The following is a 21710-nucleotide window of genomic DNA, read 5'->3' as shown; positions in this document are numbered from 1 at the left end:
GCCTTACGTTGCAGAGGGAGTGCGTCCGGTGTCGTGGAGAGTTGATGTCGCTCGGTGTGGATGACCGGTCCCCTTCAGCAGCAGAGGCGTCGGAGATGACGGAGGGCTGCCGTGAGTGGCAGGGGCTCACCCTGACCGCTGGAAAACAGGGACGGCAGGTGAGTGAGAGACCCGGGAGGGTCAACCTGATGCACCTACTATAGGGACAATGATGCTGAGCCAGAGGGAAGGGGGTGCGGTGGCCAGCCCTTCCCTTCTGCACCACAGCCCTGCTTGCTCTTGGGGTGACCCTCCCCCTTCCGTTTGATCCATCTTGGCCCAAGGGTCTGTAAAATCTCACCCGAATGGACTGAGATATTATGCAACCCTAACCACAGCTCAATAGCAGAGTCCCGGACAAGAACCCCTGCCCCCAAGCGATGACCAGCTCCTTTCTTTCCCCAGAGTCCATGAAATATAGCTAAGTCCATCTCCTCTCCTAGCCCATGGCAACTGCCATCTGTTCCCTTGAAGACCAGGATGGCCTCCTTACCTCTACTCCTCACACTGAAGTCAGAGCCAGTGGCTTTTGGCCACGGTCAGGGTATAAAGTACGCCCCTTCTGGTCTATGAAGCCTGGCATGCATAAACCCTGGGCACCTCAGCAGCCAGAGCTCAGTCACTCACTCCCTGCGACACTTGTGCTTGCATGCACGCGAGGCCAAAGGCTGACAGGTGTCTTTCTCTATCAACCTCTTTAAAACTTGCTTTTATTTACGTGTATGTGTGTGTGTTGCACAATTGCCTGTGTGTGTGTGTACGCCATGTCTGCAGTGCCTGTGGAGGCCAGGAGAGGGCAGCAAATCCCCTGGAACTGGAGTCACAGGTTGCGAGCCTCCATGTGGGTGCTGGGAACTGAACCCACAATGGCAAGAACAGCCATTGATCTTAACTGTGAGCCACCTGCCCAGCCCTGTCTACCTTGCTTTTGGAGACAGGGTCTTTCACTGACCCTGCAGCTCACCAAATCAGCTAGACTGGTTGGCCAGTGAACCCCAGGACCCCAGTCTTCATTTCCTTAGAGCTGGGATTACAGGTGTACACTGTCACGCCCAGCTTCTTCTGAGGTCTGAACACAAGTCCCCATACTTCTGCATCCAGAACCTTCCCAGCTGAGCCACCCTCCCAGTCCCCTTTGCAGATCTTCTAGCGGGACGGGACGTTATTTACACCCGCATTGTCTGTCTGGCACCGAGTGCACCGTGGGTCCTTGGACGCATTCACCTCCTGGACTTTCAGGGTTGGCTCTTTATAGACACTTAAGTTGTAGATAAAAGGTCTCTCCTAGAAGCCATAGCTCAGAAGACCACTGGACCCTGCTACAGATCTCTCCCATATAATAGTGCCAGTACCACACAGAGGGACCGTTGTTACCTGGGCATCCACTCCAGGCAGGCACTCCTGACAGACCATCCTTGCCACCAATGCTCATGTGGCCCAACGGGGAAGATGGGGAACCTGCTGGTGGTTCTGAATTAGTTCTCATCTGGCAAACTCCTTTATAGGCTGTATAGTCCAGGGCATGCTCCTCACCCTCTTGAGCCAATCTGATTATCTGAGCCATGGAGGTGCCTGTGCTGGTTGGTTTTCTGTGCCGACTTGACACAAGCTAGAGTCATCTGGGAAGAGGGACCCTCAGTTGAGAAACTGCCTCCTTATTGGCTGGTAGGCAAGTGTGTGTGTGTGTGTGTAGGGGGCATTTTCTTGATTGATGATTGACGTGGAAGGGCTCCATGGTCTCTGCTTCTGTTCCTGCCTCCAGGTTCTTCCCTTTGAGTTCCTGCCCTGACTTCCCTTCATGAGGTTGTATGCTGTCAGATGGAATAACCCTTTCCTCTCCAAGCGGCTTCTGTCACAGAGCTTGCCACAGCAACATAAAGCAAACTAAAACGGTGCTGGTGACAGCCCTTCTGCAGAGCAGTGGGGTAGGACATGCGCCTACTGTGGCGTGTGTTGTAGGGAGGGAAAAGAGCCACGTGCCAAAGGCCTTCCCAGCAATGGCCTGGCGTGGAGGTGGGTGACCCCTGTGCAGGTAAATTATAGAAGAACGGACAAGCCTAGGGCACAGCCAGGGGGAGGGCCTGGAAGCATCTCTGAGGAGACATGCTCACTAAAAAGAGCCACACTGGCTGCAGGAGAGGCAAGGGAAGCAAAGGAGGAAGAGTCCAGAGGGCGGATCCCGTGGCCTGGCTAACCACAACTCAACGTCAGCCCCACCCAGGCAAGGCCCTGCAGCTGTAGGAAGAGTGATCCTTTAATTCCTAAGCTGTCGCGGGTTCTGCCTGCCCTACCTTCACCCCACCTTCAGCAGTACCTCTGCCTCCTATCACCAAGGTGGACCAGAGGCTGGGGAGCCATCTGCACACTTGGATCTTGCGACCGACTAGGTAGTTAGCTACCCCTGGGGTTCAGCATCCCTGCTGACCAGAGGCTGAGCTAGACTTATGTTTGCTAAGGTCTTCAGTTCTGACCTGGCTTCAAAGGCCTGCTGTATCTCCCCACACCATCCTGGCGGTGGGGGGAATCCCGGCTTGGGTCAGCAGAACACAGCTGCTGTCTCAAGGTCTGTTTACAGAAAGGAGTCTGAAACCCTGTGTATCCCCCATCAGCACTGACAGGAAGGGGCAGCTAATATTTACCAAGGCCCTGACTTGGGAATTCTGTACACTTTACCTTTCTGGCAACCCTGGGAGGGAGGGCTCAGCAAACAGACATGTAGCACACACTGGGCATTAAGAAAGAATCCAGCATCCCTCATACCAGAGGAACAGACGACCCTTGTGCTGGGGTCAGAGGTCACGACCTCTGTGAGTAGCAGAGCCAGGCTATGATCTCAGCAGTGTGAACCTATGGACTACTACAGCTGTCATTCAAGGAGCTCGGTACCCTCTCCGCCAAAGGATGCGGGGGGGGGGGGGGGGGGGGGGGGGGGGGGGNGGGCGCGTGGGGGGGGGGGGGGGGGGGGGGGGGGGGGGGGGTGGGGGGGGGGGGGGGGGGGGGGGGAGGGGGGGGCGACGACACTCAGGCTGACTAATCGGAGCACTGGCCCTCCCAGACATTGTCATTTATTCTGGGGTGGCCATGTAACCCAAGCTGGCCGATCGGGGTAATTAGCTCTCCTTAGGCCCAGTTGAGCCTCTGGACTCAGCTCTGCCCGAAGCCCTATCTCTTAGTGGGTCCGGTTACGAGCGTGAGGCATCGTCTCTCCTGGGGGCCGATGAAGCATGAACGAGGAGGAAGCCGCCGTTCCCACTGGGCCCAGGACCAGGCCGATCAGGACTCACCTTGCCGGTCTGCAGGGTGGGGAGGGTGGGAGTGGTAGAGCGTCTGCTGGCTCTGGCGGATGGCAGCCGTCAGCGGGAGGTCAGCCTGAACCACCCATTCCTGGTTGCCGTTGAGCACCGTCTCGCCGGGCATGGCGAGTGAATGCCGCTTCGGAACATCCTTGGTCAGTGTGGCTAAGGACTGCTTGGCCTGGAGCAAGAGCGGGAGACAGGAAGAACATGTAACCAGAGGGGACCTCTCACCATCACACCAGCGAGCCACCGGCAGTGTGGTGCAGCAGGCCATGTGCCTGTAATACAGGTCTCCCCCACCTCACCGGGGTCTCACCTTCGGCTGTTACTAAGGGCAAAGTGAGACCCCCCCGTGTCGGGAAGAAGGAAGCAAGTATATACTCATCACTTCTGGGGTCTCCCATCTTCCCTTGAGCACCCTGAACTTGGAGCATCGAGTTCCTGGGGATTTCTGAGTTGGGACGACTGTGCCCATGTGACTACAGTCCAGCTAGAGATGGGCTTGACCTCTGCTGCCCTGGAACTTGCTGCGTGACCTTGAGCATCCCCTACTTCCTAGGGCACTTGCAGGTCCCGACTTCCTTCCAGAATGCCCAGAATGCCCACATGCTTCTGTCAGGCAGAGCTGCTCTCTGTTGCTTAGGATCTCTGAGACTTGCGCTCCCCGCGCTCTCCTGAAAGGGCTGCCTGAGTTGGCCAAGTCTGTCAAGGGATGATGGGAATGGGCTGTCAGGAGACACCTAGAGGAGAGGGGGCCATCGCAGGTCTGTGTAAAGCACTTCCCTCTGCCTCTAGGAAGGCTCAAAGCCTGCAGCAGCGGAGGGTCTGGAGGGAGGAGCCGAGTTTCTGGCCGGAGTAAAGCAGGCTCTGTCAGTATGTCGGGAGCAGAAGCCAGAGGGGCTAGTTCCTAGTATAGGGAACAGCAGGGAACCCATCAGACACTGAGGGCAGGGCTCAAAGCACCAAGATGGGCTTCATCTATCTGGGCACACAGGGTCTTTCCCACCCGTCCCCTCAGAGCTGCAGGAAGCATCAACAAGTCATGAAGTGGAGGTAGTCTTCCTGCCTGGAAGGCTCTCACCACTAGGGGTCAGCATTGCACAAGGCAGCTGCCCTGCTCAGGGTAGCTTCACTCTTGCTGGGCAAACTATCCTGCCATCACCTTCTACAGATGCCATGGTAGCTGTCTCCTCCCTAAAGCCCTAGAGGGCATATGCAAGGACCCCCAAGTAGAAAGGAGGCTGAAGAGGTCAAACATCCCTATGGAGGTCTGTAAATACAGTAGCTGGTGCTGGCACCCTGCAGGGCAATATAGCCCACTACTAAAGAGTCACACAAGGAAGGTAGGGTGCCCCGAGGGTGGGAGGAGGATTTAAGATGGCTCATTGGGTAAGGATGCTTGCTGTCAAGCCTGAGGATCTGAGTAGAAAGAGAGAACCAACTCCAACAAGCTGTCCTCTGACCCCCCCACCTCTCTCACACACACGTAATTAGAATAAAATAAGGAGTCAACACGAGTCACCATGCAACTTCTACAGGCCACTGTCACACTGGATCCAGGGTGTGTTCAGGGGCTCTTGTAGCTTTGCGTGCTCTGGCTATGCGGGGGCCGTGTCATGGGGAAGGCGGAGTGAAATGAAGACCCTGTCCTAACAACTGAAATGACACAGGGGATGGCTCAGGTCACACCGGCAGCCAGGGCTAAAGTTTGGGGCGCGTCTACCTCTGTCAGACCCCTGAACTCGCTCTGATCCCCACACACGTGCCTTTTTGAAACATGTCTTCTTGTTTCGATGGATTTCAGTTATTAAAAAACAGTAACAAATCCATCTATTTTTCCCCTGATGACCTAAGAAAATTTTGCTACAAATACATTTGGACCAAAAGCCTTTAGATATCCTACATAAATAGTTGATACACATATAGGTAGGTATATGTTGCATGCATACGTATAAATGTACATATGCACATATAGGTAGATACTGCCATTTGTAATCCTAGACTCAGGGATGTTAGTATTTTGTGTATTTCTTTCCAGATACTTTCCTCAAACAATTATGATTATTTTGAATCAAAATACGTCCTCCCATCTCCCTACTCCTTAGCAGCCACTAGGGGAGTGTGGTCAGGTGAGGCCTCCCAGGGTCCCTATGCTCCTACGCTTGAGGACGTCCCCAGATCGTGAGTATCATGTAGCCCACTGCTCTCCCTTAGCCTCATGACTCCCTCCTCCCCCAGGGGCTTTGGGAGGCCCATCGTTGCTCCTCAGTTGCCAACCTCCAAGCTCTAGTAATGGCCTGGGCCACTCCCGTGGACAGTGAGCTCACCATGGCTAGCTCGGCCTCCAGTTCCTTCATGCGGTTGTCCTTGAGGTCCAGCTGGGAGCGCAGAGCCGCGGCGTGGTCCGTGGCCTCCTTGGCCTGCCGTCGCAGCTCCCACTTCTCTCGCTCAAGCAGGTCCTTCTCCTTAGCCAGCGCTTTGACGGCGTCCTCACTCTCCTGTGGGGGGGGGATGAGGGGGGGGTGGGTTGCAGGGTGGCACAGGGTGGAGGGCTCATCGAGGTGGGCAGGGAAATGGGGAGGCTATGGGGTGAGCATCCTGGACTCCTTCAGAGAGCACTTTCCTGATGAGGGAACTTGGGTGATGCACGTCTCTATAGAAACTGGGGGTGGAGTAAAATAGGACCGTTTTTTCAAAGATGGGACAACTTCACATGGGGAAAACCACGAGTGATCTGGTGAAAGTTGGGGTGAAAGAGTTTTTTGTTTTTGGTTTGAGGCATTTTGTGTTTTGAGTCAGGGTTTCTATGAAGTCCAGGCTTGAACTTCTGATTCTTCTGCCTCCAATTCCCAAGGGCTGGCCCAGTTTCTGTGGTGCTAGGGATACCCAGGGCCTCACACATGCCAGACAATCACTCTGCCAACTCCACATTCCCAGCTTCTGGGGCCGTTGTTCTCGCTTGATGAACTATGTTAGAGCACAATGAAGAAGGCACTATCTGGACTGCCACCTGCCAACACTGCACAAGGTCACAGCTGATGGGAGACTCAGTAGCCTGCCCTTCTCACATTCCACAAGGAAGGAAGTTCCTGTCACCTACATAGGGCTCTCTCGGCTTCCTGCACAAACCATGGATCCCAGAGGGTGGTGCCAATCAGGTGTGGGCAGGCCCCAGAAAGAGTTGTGACTGACCCTGACCGCTGAGCAACTGTGTTCCTAGAGGGCAGTCCTGGGGGGAACCCAACCCATCCTACCAAACCACCACACCTAAAGCTGATCTGAGGGTGTGTCAGCCTCCCCACCCTGCCACGGCCAGGTGCAGAGGACAGTGGCCGCCATCCTGTCCGACATGATAACTCTGTACTTAAAGGTCAGCCAAGATGGCCAGACCAGGTGGCCAAGTGGGACCAGCTTTTCTTCATGGATGTGGCTTCCACAGTGTACAGCTGCGGTTGAAGTTCTTCAGAGAATCCTACAGGTCAGCACGGCCGCAGTTTCCCCATCTGCCCTGGTTGCATTTTGAGATGTCCCTGTGACCTGCAGCTCAGCCCAGAAGCTTCTCATTCTCTAAGGTCCCTGTCACTCTTCCTCTTCCAAGAAGCCTTCCCAGATCACCTGCTTAGGGTGACCACCTAGTGCCCTTTCCAGTCCTTCCTCATACCTGATGTTCAGTCCACCAGAGATCTGAAGCAGACACAGCCAGACAAAGTTATCCTTGTATGACCAGAGCAGAACTGACCATCCCTGGGAGCTCGGTAAGAGATACCCCTGGGAGCTGGCTGGTGATCTTTAGTTAGGACAGAGACCCACTAGGACCCTTTTCATCTCCATCCTGATTACTCTGCTGGCGGTGAGCAGATGAAGGGCCTGGGCTAGGTAAAAAGGGTCTCAGGTGTTTTGAAGAACTGGACCCATGTCGCCACAACACTGTTCCCAGGCAGGGAGGCCAGCAGGCTCCGCAGCAACAGTCACAGGGTATCCTGGGCAGTGCTGCAGGCTTTGCATGCATGCCTGTATTTGATCACCCACACACGAGGCAGATCATTTAATATTCATTCCTATTTCACAGAGGAGTAAACTGAGGCTCAGAGGAGAAATGCCCTCAGCCCACTGATCATGGAGGCAAGAAAGAGACCCATGGAATTCCTTCCCTGCGGATCTGACACTTGACAGGACCTAGGAGCTATTGGTGGCTGAAGCGTGCAAGGGCAGGGGCAATGTTAGGACAATTAAGGTCTTGCAGGCTAGGCCAGGGGCCTGCGGTGGGCAGTGGTGAGAGGCTACAGGGGACAAAGGGGTGGTGAGGTGGTGGCAGCAGAGAATCACCCTGTGCCTAGCTCTGCAGTGGCTGCCAGGCCTGCTATGAGGACACTTCCAGCTGGGTTTGTGGACCGTCCCCAGCTGCACCCAGGGGACAGGGCGTGTGTCTCTGGCACAGTTTTCTGGGATGTTGTAATTTTGAAAATTTTCTGGGCAGGACAAGTCTATCTTTGTCTTTGAGTCCCCGCTGTGTCTACCTGCTCTGACTGGGGTCTGTGGGGGGTCTGAGAGCCAGTGGGCCAAGGGAGGCTGAGAGCCTGCAGCCCAGTTACTGGGGAGCCAGAGTTCTATTAACACTGTTCATTTGGTTCCTGCATAAAATGAAAATCACGTCTGCCAGACGAAACAAGGCTTCAGCTTTAGTTTCTACAAAGTATCTCCAAGAAAAGAGCGCTTGCCTAGAATCCCCCAGTGAGGGGCTGAGGCGCCAGTTCTGTGATAGAGTACCTGCATAAGTTCATCCTGAACACCACAAAAATAAATAATTGGTCTTGATCAGTCACCAGACCCTTAACCATCTTAGTCTTGCCGTCTGCACAGTGGCCTGGGCTGTCAGTAACCCAAGGTCATTCAGATGCTATTTCTCCAACCTGGCTGGACACAGAACAGGCAGGAGGCACCTGTACCTCCTGCTTAGAGGCGTTTGACCACAGAGAGGAAGAGATCTGCCTGCCTGGGAAGTGACAAGGAGCGTCGCTGGTGATGACTACAGTAGGCACGTGACGAGACCATGTAAATTCCAGCCCAGCCGCTGCCACCTGGCCTCTACCTGCAGCTCGGACGTGACCCCCTTGACTGGGCCCCTCGCGTGGTGTCTGCCACCATTGCTACTGTAGAGCCGGCCATTCAGCCCTCCTGTCCCCAAAGCTGCAGGCTGAACTGTTAGATATGAATTGGATACGCCTGTCGCAGGCTCTTGTTTTGCTCTCTCCCCCCCCCCCCCCCCCGCTGGTGGCACACTTTGGGGAGTGTGATGCCTTCAGGAAGCGGGGCCAGGCGGGTGGAAGCAGCAGGCACTAGAGGAGAGCCTCTGAAGGCCGTATTGCTGCCTTGGCTCCATCTACAGCGCTCTGCTTCTGTTGTTTTCCGCCAGCCTCGTACTCCGCTTCCCAGTCAGCCATGATGTGAGCGCCTCCCTCGCGTGCTCCCACTGCCATTAACTCCCCTATAGCTCCCGCCCCATGATGGTCTGACACCACGAGTACAAATAAGTCCTTCCCTCAGGTTGTTCCTGCCAGGCACTGGGGACACAGTGACACACAGGGAACACATGTATGATCAAACGTCCGTGAACTCAAGAGCACTCTAGCCCACATGGCATGTGGAGGTTGAAAGCCAACTCTCCCCTCACAATAGGAGTTGAACTCAGGCCGTCAGGCTTGGCAGCAAGTGCCTTTGCCCTCTGAGCCCTCTTGCGGGCCCAGTTTTTCTGACCTGCTCAACATAGTGGCTCACAGAGGCCTCTGACTGGGGCCTGACTCTTACCCCTTGGAGGCACCTACACCGCACATTCTTACAAGTCTTTACTGACCCAAATCCTACAGCCATGCAATCTACAAAACTCCTCCTCATCCCAAGGAGCCCAGGGTGGTGACTCTTGACCGCCAACCTGACAGGATGTAGACTCTCTGAGCCTGGGTCTGTGAGGGAATTTCTAGATGGGGCGAACTGGGGTGGGAATTCAAACCCCGAAGGTGGGCAGCACCATCCTACAGGCTAAAGCTCCAAATTGAATCAGGAGAACATGGGTGAGGCATTCATCTCTCTCTCTGCTTCCTGGCTGCAGAAGCCATGTGACCAGCCGCCTCCCGTCTTTCCGACCAGCATGGATTCTATCTTCCAACCCTGGTGCAAAACAAACCCTTCCCCCATGAAACTGCTTTTGGTGGGTAGGCATTTTGTCACTAAGAGAAAAGCAAGTCCTAGGGAGCCCAACTCAGGGACACAGTGCCACCTCCTCGGGCAGCCTTCTGAGCGTCCTCTCTGCAGGCAGCAGGCCCTGCTATCTCCCACGGCTCCTGGCTAACTCCTCACCCTTCTGCTAAGGTGTTACAGATGAGGTGTGGCTTATCATGTTGGGTGCTCAGTGCTCAGTATCTCGGTCCTCACAACAGCTCTGCACCTTCCACAGAAGGGGAAACTGAGGCTCTAGGGTGAGGTCCAAGGGTATGCCCAGAGGAGCAGGGAACTGAAGCAGCTGGATTCCCAAGTCCACACTGTCCTGGCCTGTCCACCTAGGGACACAGGGCCCAGCCAGGAGCTGGGCTGGCTTTCTTGGAGTGTCCAGACTGGAAGCACACAGCAGAGCCTCAAAGGGCACTCTGGGATTCAAGGCAGAGAAGAAAGGAGGATCGTGTATGTCTGAGAGAGGAGGGCAGGGACGAGCAGGAGAGGACAGGGGACCGGAGAGGCTCTGACCTTGCGATGCTGCTCGTAGTTGCGGATGAAGTCTCGCAGCTGCTCCTCGCGGCTCTCCAGGGTGGCGTACAGCTGCTGCATCTGGCTCACCAAGTCGGTCTTCTCGCCCTTTAAGCGCTTCCGGTCGGCTTTCATGGCTGTGGACAGTAGAGGGCATTAATTAGCTCCCGGTGCCCTAGCTGTTCCTCTGGGTGCCTTCTGTCAGGTGACAAGGTGGGGTTCACTCGCTACTATATCTCTCCTGGACCCCCACACCACAGCAATTGGGAGCCAGGCCCCCTTCTCATCTCTCTGATTTGAGTATCTACAACGGAAGCACTGCGGGACTGCATGGCTAGTGTCAGGGGTTCATACGAAGGGAGGTCCCAACCTTATGGCTGAAATGAGCCCCAGGGTCACCCCTCCCACCCCAGTCCACAGAACAGCTCAGCCCAGTCCAAGACTCTCTTGCCAGCCTCACTTGACTTTTAACATGTAAGGGTTTAATGGAATGCAAGATAAGACACCACACATCACAGGTCACATAGGGCTAGACTCTGCCGAATGAAAACCTCTGTGCCCTCAGGAGGGAGAAAATACCTGCGAATCCCATATCCAATAAGATGCATCTAGAATCAAAAAAAATAAATCCCAAGCCAGCAAAATGGCTCAGCTGGTAAACATGCCCACAATCAGGTCTGACGACCTGGGTTTAATCTCCAGAACCTACTGGTGGAAGAACAGAGCTGCCTCCCATAAGCTGTCCTCTGACTTCCATAATTGTCCCATAATGCATATGTGATGTGTATATACTCTCTCTAAATTAAATGCAATGAAAATGTAAAAAAAAAAAATAAATAAATCCCTACAACTCAAGAATAAAACGGCAACTGTTGAGTCTGGAGAGATGGCTCAGTGGTTCTGCTCTCGGAGAGGACCAGGGTTCATTTCCCAGCCCCTACATCAGCTGCCTGACAACTGCCTGGAACTCCAGTTCCAGGGATTCTGGCACCCTCTTCTGACCATCATGGAAACCTACACTTGTGTGAACATACCCACCCACACATATACGCGATTAAAAATAAATATTTAAGAAATCTCTGCATATAAGCAAGTGTTAGTCATAATAAGCAAAGTCTAAATGTTCAGCCGGGGATGGTGAATGACAAAAAAGAGACCCATCGCTACAGTGAAACATGATTTAACCAAGAAATGCTTCGTGACAGCAGCCAGGTGCAGCCGGTCACTGACGGCTACACATTGTGAGTCCACTGCCTCAAAATGTCCCCAAGAGGAAACACATGGAGACAGAGTAGAGCAGCTGATGGAGAAGGTGGGGTGGCTACAAAGGGTGGGAGCTTTCTCTGAGGTGAGGCGGTTCTAGCGCCCGGCTGTCGGGAGCTCTAACTCTGACTGTGTTGAATACCACAGCCCCATAAAGTTCAAGTGGGTGAACTGGGACATAGGTGAACTCAGTCTCAAAGCTGTTCAAATCAAACCAAACAGGTTATGTGCACCTCATCATCTTGTTCTCCACATACAATCCTGCAGGCTCAGTCTGTGTGCATGAAGGAATTACAGCCAGGGGCAGACCCCAGGAACCAAGAACTCTAGCTCCTGGCAGCCAACGTAAGGTAATGTCTTCTGGCCCTCCTGCCCTTTGGCCTCTCTCCCTGGGTAGAACAGGTGGGAGGTGGGGCATCTGGGGCCATGCCACTGCACACAGAGAGCCACGGGGAGCCCCACGCAGTGGGAACTCCAGGGCTGGTCGGCATTCGGAATTCCAACTTTGAGCCTCCTGCTGAATCCTGCTGACTCTTGTCCTCTCTGTAGCCAGCTTGGCTGCACGGCAGCTGAGGTCACCAGGGCTGGGTTTCCAGACCGACAGAGCTGAAAGCTTTGCAGGGTGGAGCTGAGGACACAGCTGGACAGCTCTGTGTCCTGCCTCCAACATCGTATAGCATATTATGGTGGAACCAGACTTTAAGAAACCAAGGCAAGCCGGGCAGTGGTGGCGCACGCCTTTAATCCCAGCACTTGGGAGGCAGAGGCAGGCGGATCTCTGGGAGTTCGAGGCCAGCCTGGTCTACAAAGGGAGTTCCAGGACAGGCTCCAAAGCTACAGAGAAACCCTGTCTTGAAAAAAAAAAAAACTAAGGCAAGACGGCTTATACAGGTGCTTGCCACCAGGTCTGACGACTTGAGGACACACATGGTGGGACAGAACTGACTCCTGCAAGTTGTCTTCTAACTCCCTGTACACAAACCACAAATAAATAAAACGACAAAGGAAAGAAACTCCAAGACCCGACAAAGTCACCTAGTCAGCAAGCACCCTCCAGGCAAGCCTGGGCCAGCACCATAAGGAATTCCCCACCTGCCATTGGCTGGCATTTCTGATCCATTTTTATAGAAGGGGGTGGATGAGTCCTCTTATCCCATCCCAGAGAAGTCATTCTGGCCACAGCGCCAGGGAGGGCGGAGCTGGGGTGCACAAGTGTTTACAGTCTGGCTTATTTCAGGTTGGCAAGTGTGACAGTGGTCAGAGGCACCGTGGAGCAGGGAGTGTCCCTGAGGTTTTGGCTGGTCCCTCCAATCCTTGCCACCTTTGTTCTTTGGTTAGAAACTGAGCCCCTAGGATTCTGATTTGCCCCATCGTAAGCTTTATCAAAGTCTGGCAGTGGTGGTGTATGCCTTCAATTCCAGCACAGGAGAGGCAGGGGCAGGAGAATCTCTGTGAGTTCAAGGCCAGTCTGGTCAACAAAAAGAGTTCCAGGACAGCCAGGAGCTACACAGAGAAATCCTGTCTCAGAAAACAAAAAAACAACAAACAAACAAAACAAAACAAAACAAAACCAGCTACTTAGGAAAGGGTTCACTTTAGCTTATGGTTCCAGAGGGATGGAGTCCATCTTGGTGCGTAGGAATGGAAACAGGCAGAGAAAGCCTGGCAGCAGGAGCAGGGAGCTCCCAGAAACAGAAAGGAAAGAGAGACACACACAACAGGAAGTGGATCAGGGCTATGAACTCTCAAGGCCCATCCCCAGTGACTACTTTCCTCATCAAGACTCCACCTCCTAAAGGTTCCATAACCTCCCTAAAGGGTGCCACCAGCTGGGGACTGAGCAATCAAATCCATGAGCCCTTGGGGGTCATTTTTTACTCAGTGTAAACACGGAGACCAGTGTCCACTCAACACAGGCTGTCTAAAGCACACATGGACAGAGTTAAGACTGTGGTACCTTGGATCTGTCATCTGCCATGTGAGCCCCACTGAAGGAAACTGGCAGGGAGGCCCTGGGAGCCCGAGATGCTATACCAGCTCCAGGTAAGGAAGTTGGCATGGTACCCACCAAGGCAGCAGACACATTATCACCACAGCACACAGCAAAGTGACCAGACCGGAGGTGGGCACTGGTATGTCAGGTCACCCCAATTAGCATCCTCCACGATGGGTGCCCAAGAAATCATTTCAATCACCCCATCTATGGCCTGCTGTGGTATGTGAAGGGGCACATCTTACAGGTCCAAAGCTGCAGGATCTCCGTGACACAGGGCAACAACAGAATATCCAAGTCCCAGTGAGGGCCCAGTATCGATGATGGAGAAGGCAGTAGTAGCCTCGAACCAGATCAATGACCCCTGACAATGAACACTTGCAAGCAAAGATAAACGGGCAAAAGGGTATACGGTGCCACTCACTCTACAGTGTGTGCCTCGCTACAGCTTCCAGGACGAGACTTTTCTTCTCTTAATTTTTATTTTATTTATGGGAGGCTGGGTTGCAAGATCAGAGGGTGGATGCAAAGGGGCGGGGAGATGAATGGAATCAAGATGCATGATGTAAAATCACAAAGAATAAACTTTTGAAAAAAAATCTACACATGCAACCCTCCCTCCCTCCCTAGCTACATGGCTGCTTATTCTTTCTCTCCAGGTGGATCTCCCGATGTGGCAGCTGGCTAGTATACCGTACTCCCAGAAACTGGCTTCACCTGGGCAGGTCTCATTCCAGCAACCAGGCCACTGGAACCACTGCCATGGTGACAGTTGATGTCATGCCCTTGGGGCCTTGCAGGGTCACAGTGTAAGCAGGATCCAACTCCAGGGAATGTGAAGATTCTGGGCCGGGAGGGTGTGTGTGGTGTGTTGTGCACACTGAAGTTCCAGAAGACATGGGGCAAGGCACTCAGCCTCCTGGGCTTTACTACCATGATCCTATAGCTGGAGAGACGGCGCAGCCCTCGAGAGCACAAAGGCCACCACAAAGGACGAGTCCCAGCAGAAGGCAGGGGACAGCCTTCTGGCCTCCACAGGCACCTGCACCCATAGGTGTATACACACACATCACACCACACACACATACGTCAAAATAAAAACACCCCACAGCCAAACATCTAATGATCACTGTGCTGTGACACTCGGGACGTGTCAGGCACTAAGGCTGTGTGGGTTCTTGTCACCTTCCATTGCCTTGTGATGTCATCATACATTACAGACTGGGGACTTGGCCATGAATTGTCGAAGCCCCCCCCTAACCCCAGGAACTAAACTCCTGTCCCCTTGGCTCAGAGCCTCTGAGGTCACTGAGGTCACCCACCCAAACCAGTCCCATGGCACACTGGGGACAACATGCTGTCCTGGTCTGTCTTCTGGCCCTTGGGTTCTGGGTGGGGCTGAAGCCTGGCTGAGTTGTTTTGGGATGGAACCCCAGGCTTCATGTAGTGTGCTCTACCACTGAGCCTGTTTCATGGAGGAGGAAAGAGAGGCCCCAGTGTTAACTTAGAGAAAGAGACAGACAGACAGACAGACAGACAGACAGACAGACAGACACTGAGAGAAATAGGTCCTGGACTCAAACCGAGGACACACTGACCTTCAGCTCCTCCTCATTCACCACCATGAAAACACACATCACCGTGGACAGCACAACCCGCTGCATCCTCCCACAGACCAGAGGAGGATTCATGATTCCCAAGTGTCATCCGGATGCTCTCACTTTGAGATGCAGCCCCTCACCATTTGGCCTCTCAAGGGGCTCTCTGAGGTTTCCCTTAAATGCAATCTGACATCCCACTGTGTGCCCCATTACTGCCCTGTGGCTGCTAGAGGTGTGTGTGTGTGTGTGTGTGTGTGTGTGTGTGAGAGAGAGAGAGAGAGAGAGAGAGAGAGAGAGAGAGAGAGAGAAGAGCTCAAACGGAATCCCCTCCCATAGTATGGCTTCCTGCTAACCTGAGCTCTGAAGCCTCTGGGCCCCTATTTCTCGGCAGTCCTGAGGTGAAGGGGGAGGTTGCAGCAGGTAAATGGGCAGTCAGCAGGAAAGAGGCTGGCTTTTCCATCCAACCTCCTTGGGACACAGACTCTGGAAAAAGGGGGAGGGGGGACTGGCATGGGGCTCCGTGGGACTCAGGCCTTTGAATAAATACCCACCAACATGGGAGGTATTGGATCCTTCAGTTCAACTTCCTGTTACTGTTGGGAGATCTGAGGCCCAGAGAGGGAAAGTGAATGCTGGCTGTCACACAGCGAGCCACCCCATGTCTCTTGATGCTTAGGCCAACATGACCATGACCAAGTAATTTACAATTCTTCCTACATTCCATTAACACCGCCCTCCTCCCCCTACACACACACACACACACACACACACACACACACACACACACAGTTCTCAACTAAAAGCTATCTTTCTTTTGGGTGATATGTAGGCTACACCCTTGGAACATCTGGGGAAAAGAGAACCCCAGATCAGAGACCTCCCTTGATTCCAGGCTTCTCTGTCTTGTTCGGAGGCAGGCCCAAGATGCCCAGTGTCTGAACTTGGGCCCTCCTCTGCTTGTAAGGCTCTGGTTGCCAGGAGAGCAGGAATTTAGCTGAACACTGCAGGGTCTAGGCATGAGGATAGCTGTTCTCAGCTCCATCCATCCCCGCCACCCTGGTCCCTACGGGTGGAAAGTGAGACCACCCCATTTACCCAAGACTTCCTTAGGCACCTGAGTCCCTAAACTTGGCAGGTGCCCTGTCCAGTATTTTCCCAGCATCACACCAATGCAAGGTCCTCTCTCTGGCCTCCCAGATGGCTGGTCCGCTCCCCACAGCCACCACCTTGTTCTCTTCTAGCAAATTCCATTTTTCTTCTTCCTTCTGATGCGAAATGCTCCCAAGGGCTACTCACAGTGTCAACCTCCAGCTCTAAGTGACCCCTTGCTCCACACTTGGTCATTTCTAAGTCGCTGAGAATCCCGAGTCTGGCTCCTTCAGGGCTGGTGCCATGTCCTCCTTTGGGGTGTTCCCTGCCTTCTCCCACCATTCTCAGTGGTCTCCTCTGGGCTCTCCTGGCTCTGGCTTCTTAGCTGGGAGTCCTCTGTCTTGGAGGCTCTTCTCCATCCCCTGGGGACCACACCTGTGAGCTCTGGACTCCAGCCTGCCTGTGTTCTACACCTTCACTGGAGCATCCGAGAGCATCCTATGATGCACACCACCAACTCAACAGTCCCTCCAACAGTCTGGGTCTTAAAGTGTCCTGCCTCCGCCTCAGGGCTCCACTCACAGCAGTGAGTAGGTGCTGGGGACACAGGATAGACAGTGATAGGAGGGCAAAGACTTGGGAAAGAGGCAGAAGGCTCTGTTCTATGAATTCCACGTATCTCAGACTGTTTCCTTGGTCCTTGGCTCAGGAAAACTCAAGGATACCTAGCTGGGACAGAAGACCATTCTCAGGTCCCTGACAAGACCTACCATCAGGAGGGGCAGGGGGACCTAGAATCCAGTTCCTAGATTCCAGAGAGTGACCATACCCTAATTGCACGGGTTGCTGTAACACCCAACTTTCCATGAGAATTCCAAACTCCCGGTTGTAAATCCCAGTCTCTGGCCTCCATCTTTGGGGGCCCTGCCTCTGTGCCCCTTGCACCTTGCCACCTCCCTGAGGAGGGTCAAGGCAGCCCGCCAAACCTTGACCCCTCTCCAGAGGAGGTCAGGACCACTCCCCCATCTATTTAAACTGCTCCCCGGAAAGTCAACATGTGGTTTTCCCCTCTTTCCTCCTGGTGGTTGCACTGGCGGCTAGACTGCAGGAGTCCTATCCTATTAAACCTGGATATCCTTTAATTTGGTTTCTTTTGATTCGACCTGATTGGAATTTTGAGTCGGCAGAGAGCTCTTGTTAGAAAATATTTCTAACACCAATTCTTACTATTTTTAAGGTCTTAAATGTTCCCTACAACACAGGGTAAGTTCAAGACTTACTTGAACTTGAGGGGTCTCGCTCTGCAGACACCAGCTGTGTGACCCTGGATACGTTCTTTATGCTCCCTGTGTGTAGTATGGAGCTGCAGGCCGCTTCCCACCACCCAGCTCCCATACGGCTAGCTTTACCCGAAATAATTACACGGAAACTGTATTCTTTCGAACACTGCCTGGCCCGTTAGTTCCAGCCTCTCATTGGCTAACTCTCACATCTCGATTAACCCATTTTTAATAATCCATGTAGCCCCATGAGGTGTGGCTTACCAGAAAAGAGCTTAACCTGCATCTGTGTCGGGTGGGAGAATCATGGCAACTGCCTGACTCGGCTTTCTTTCTCCCAGAATTCTGTTCTGTCTACTCCACCCACCTAAGGGCTGGCCTATCAAAGGCCAAGCAGTTTATTAATAAACCAATGAAAGCAACAGATAGATGACACTCCCACATCACCTGTGTCAAATGGGGAGACTTTGGAGTGGAGCAGAGCGCCTGGAGGCAGGTGCTGGTGGTTCTGCCCAGCTGTGCCTAACCACCCCAGGGGTAAGGGTGAAGCTGTCAGGAGCGGACTAGGTGGTCCTGGGAAGGAGCGGTTTGATCAGAGGCTGCCAGACCCCGTGAGCTTAGGGGCAGACTCTCAAGTGGGAACTTGCGCTGGGAAGGCCAGGCCAGCCAAGGAAAAGGTTAGGGACCCGCAATCAGCAACCAGAGTCCCTGCTGACTGCTCACCCTCCTCACATCAGGAAGCCCTAGCGGGTGGTGCTTCCGCCCTGTCCCCAGAGGTCATCAGCAGGGGGGGGATGTGGGGGTGGGGCATGCAGGGAGGGAGGTGTTTGTTTTCCAGGTTTTGGAGGGGAGTCCAGGAAAGTCCTCCTAAAAATAGCAAGCCGATTGAGGGGGAGCACCAACATTCCCTAGACTTGCAGAGGAAATTTCTGGAAACAACACTGGCCACCAGCTACCCCCCCCCCGCCCCGCCTTGCCCTGACCCCACCACGCCCACGGTGAGCAGTATCCTTAAAGGGTGACATTTGTGTGTGAGGCCATTAGCAAACAAGACAATGGCTTGGACTCAGTCCTGAGAGAGATGACCAGGGCATCGGGGTGCAAAACAACGTGCTGTGTGGCCTCAGGAACTCAGTCGAACAAACACCCTCTCTGGGCTTTGTCCCCCAGAAGAGGCCCTGGGCACCCAGTGATTTTGGGACTGCCCTCATCACTGCTGCTCCCCATGGGAGACTCAGCAAGGTTCGACAATGTTCCATGCAGGTAACAGCCAAACTCCAAGCTAGTACAGAATGGAGAGGATGGTTCTGGAACACAAGTACTGAAGAGCAGACCTCAGGAAAGGTGGCCTGGGTTCGAACCCCAGCTCTGTGGTATGCTAGTGGGACCCAGAGTAAGTTAGCAGATACACGTGTGCACACGGACACATGGACACACATACACACACAAACACGCACGCGAGCGCCTAGGAAGAGTTTGATCAGTCCCCATCTCGGCGTGCACCTGTGCTCAAAGGCTGGGGGAGCTGGGAGATGGCTCAGTCAGTAAAATGATATAAGGACTTGATTTGGATCCCCCGAATCCACACTTAAAACACCAGATGTGATGGGGTGAGCCTGTGATACCAGACAGGAGGATCCCCCAGGGCCCAAAGGCCAGCCAAACTTCTGAATTCCAGGACAATGAGGGACCTGTCTCATAAAAACGGGGAGGCGGTGTCCCGAGGAAGCCCTGACCGCTGCCATGCGGGCACACAGGCATGTACACACAGCTCCTGGGGGCTCTAGCCGTCACCACCGAGGACAGCTGTAATGACAGGCCTGCGGCTTGCAGAAAGGGTCAGAGCCCCATTCCTGATCAGCTTTGGGCGTCACTATCAATTCCCGGGACACGCTTCTCTCAGCGGCTTCCCAGTCTGACTAGGGAAGGAAAGAACTTTAAAAAAAATTTTGAACGTGTACTTATTTTGTAAGTTTGCGTGTGCCATAGAAAATGTATGGTCAGAGGACAACCTGTAGGAACTGGTCTCTCTTTCCACCATGTGCGTCCTGGGGACTGAGTTTAGGTCGTCAGGCCTGGTGGCAAGCACCTTTACTGGATAAGCCATCTCACCAACCCAGCTTTTTTTTTTTTTTTTTTTTTTTTTTTTAATCCGCTCTATAGAACTGCGTCTTTGTGGTCTTGTCTTCAGAATCCCCCACCACTGCCCCTGACTGTGACAGGTAACACCAGGCCGTGGAGTCATAGGACAGGCTGTCAGTGTCATCGTCTCTCCACCTGTCCCTGCTTCTCTGCTGTTACTCTAGGAACCAGGCATCACCAACCAGGGTAGGGGTGGGGCGAGCTGGAACCACCTGGCGCCATCTTTTAAATTGGGAGGACGGTCGTTTCATGGCAATACTGATAGTCTACTGTACTAAAGATCTCTATAAAATATTTAGACTGCCGGGGCTAGATATAACAGTGATTACACATTTAAATGTTAATGAGCATAATTAGATTGAAAGATTAGCCAAGCCTGTCACTAAATATATATTTTAGGACTGATAAAAACCTCCTACTGTAAAATCACAGGTGAACACACCAATGGGCCTGTGGGTCTTTGATTTGCCTGACAGAGAAAGGTGGCCTCAAAGGGCGGCCGGGCAAGGTGGTCACTGAAGGGGACCCTGAAGACCCCAAGGAACGGGGGAGATGGCTCAGATCAGATGAGCCAGTGGCTATGAAAATTCATCTAAGTCTACGGATGGAGAGTCCACTCCTGAGGGCAGCCAGCCGTGGCTCTCATACGCCCTAGAGACAGGTTTGTGCGAGATGGCATATGGGGGTGACTCTGGGGTATCCCCTAGAACCTCTAAGACTCTAAATCTAGTCATACAGAACTAAGATTTAAATGAGTCACCTGGTGGACCTGCAGGACCCAGGGTTATTGCTAGAAAGCCTTGTTATTAAGGTGACAGTGTGGCAAACTGGGGGCAGCTCCACTCTGAGGAAATACATCACAAGGGGTCAGACATGCGCAGGACACCCTTTTATCTATGCACAGTGCTTACGCTTTAAATGTATGGAGAGGTAAATAAAACAAAACAATCCCTAGGAGAAGGGTGGCAGACTGAGCACAGCAGGGAAGGAAAGGACATTCCAGCAGTAGAAGACTTTGTGCAAAGGTCCTGAGGTAGCAGAGGCAGAGTCACTTTCTGGAAGGCAAAGTTGGCATCAGTGAAAGGCAGCTTCCTCCTAAGTGTTGTTCCTTTTGGAAACTACAGCTCCCAGATTCCTCCTGGATTACGGACACCTGCGCGCGCGGGCGCTCACAGGTGCAGGACATTTCTCCCAGATACCCTTGCGCTTCTCGTTAAAAAGCGAGCTTCCACGAGGTCTCGCTCTCTCCTTGCCCCTTACCCTTGTGTGTCTTGCACACCTGTCCCTTATCGTGTGTCCCCCCCCATTAAAGCGCACCCACGTGGGAGCCGCGTGTCTGTGTCTTCTCCTTTCGTGCGTGTTTTGTCTGTCCTGTGTTTGTCTCCACACATACCCGCTTTAAAAGAATAATACTAAGGGTGGTGGGGTCTCCCTGCTTTCTGCTTCCTTGCGGGCCCCCATAAAAGACCAACCATTCCTTTCCTTTAGCCTTCCTTTGCCCTAAGCTGGGGGCACATGCCAAGATTTCCCAGGAGATTAGCTTTGGGGAAGGGACAAAGACCAGCGCTGCACGGGAGCTGGTGACACTCTCCATGCCGGTGGCACAGCGCTGGTGCTGGAAATGCCAGGCTGAGGGAAGTCACTGGCAGAGCCTGACTGGACAATCTGGGGATTTGGCCTGTGGAGAAATGACATTGAGGAGGGTGATAGTTACCGGGAGCGGCTGCAGGGTCCACAGCTGACTGCAGCCACAGGGAACCATGATGGGCAAAGTACTCCCAGCCTTTCTTGGTGGGCCAATGGGACTCGTGGACCAGCTTCCCAGGGGATGGGGTGGGGAGCAGGGTGTGAGAGCAGAGTCGTTAGACAAAGCCTCTCCCCATTGCCTCCTGTGTGGCTGGCCCTGCAGACACCAGACATCCAGGGGCCCACAGGTCAGGACAGTAGCCCTTTTCTGGGGCCCAAGAGCAAATCAGCGCTTGGCATCTGAGCTAGAGTTGGCGGGTCCCCATGATACAACCTTCTCCTGAAAGAGGCTCCGGTTGCTGTAGGTACTTGGTAGGCAGCCCCTGCACATCGCCCCCATGTCCTCCATTGTTCAGGGAACTACTGGGGTGGGCAAGCGAACAAACGGTCAGAGGGTCCTTCCAAAGGGCACAGGGCTTTCGCACTTACAGCTCATGGTGTCTGAAAGGCATCCTTCACCCCACACTTTGCCTGGCGCTCACCCTGTGCTCCCACATCACTCACTGTCCCCCTGGCTGGCTCT

At 53.6% G+C, this 21710-nt stretch overlaps 1 protein-coding gene across 8 annotated transcripts in view; it reads right to left on the bottom strand.

Moving 5' to 3' along the window:
- Kazn (kazrin, periplakin interacting protein) overlaps positions 1–21710 on the bottom strand; it is an 892416-nt gene that overhangs the window by 38416 nt on the left and 832290 nt on the right. For all 8 annotated transcript variants that reach the window (XM_050120356.1, XM_050120354.1, XM_050120350.1 and 5 more), the window contains 4 exons: positions 10074–10210; positions 5663–5833; positions 3324–3513; positions 8–138 (listed from right to left, as the gene is read on the bottom strand). In XM_050120356.1, coding sequence (XP_049976313.1) covers positions 8–138; positions 3324–3513; positions 5663–5833; positions 10074–10210 — 629 coding nt within the window. The remainder of the gene's footprint in view (positions 1–7; positions 139–3323; positions 3514–5662; positions 5834–10073; positions 10211–21710) is intronic.

The sequence above is a fragment of the Alexandromys fortis genome, unplaced genomic scaffold (assembly GCF_014885135.2).
Source record: "Alexandromys fortis isolate MF-2015 unplaced genomic scaffold, M_Fortis_MF-2015_v1.1 scaffold_174, whole genome shotgun sequence".
Lineage (NCBI taxonomy): Eukaryota > Metazoa > Chordata > Mammalia > Rodentia > Cricetidae > Alexandromys > Alexandromys fortis.
The sequence above is the reverse complement of the archived record's forward strand: the minus strand, read 5'-3'. Positions and strand labels throughout refer to the sequence as shown.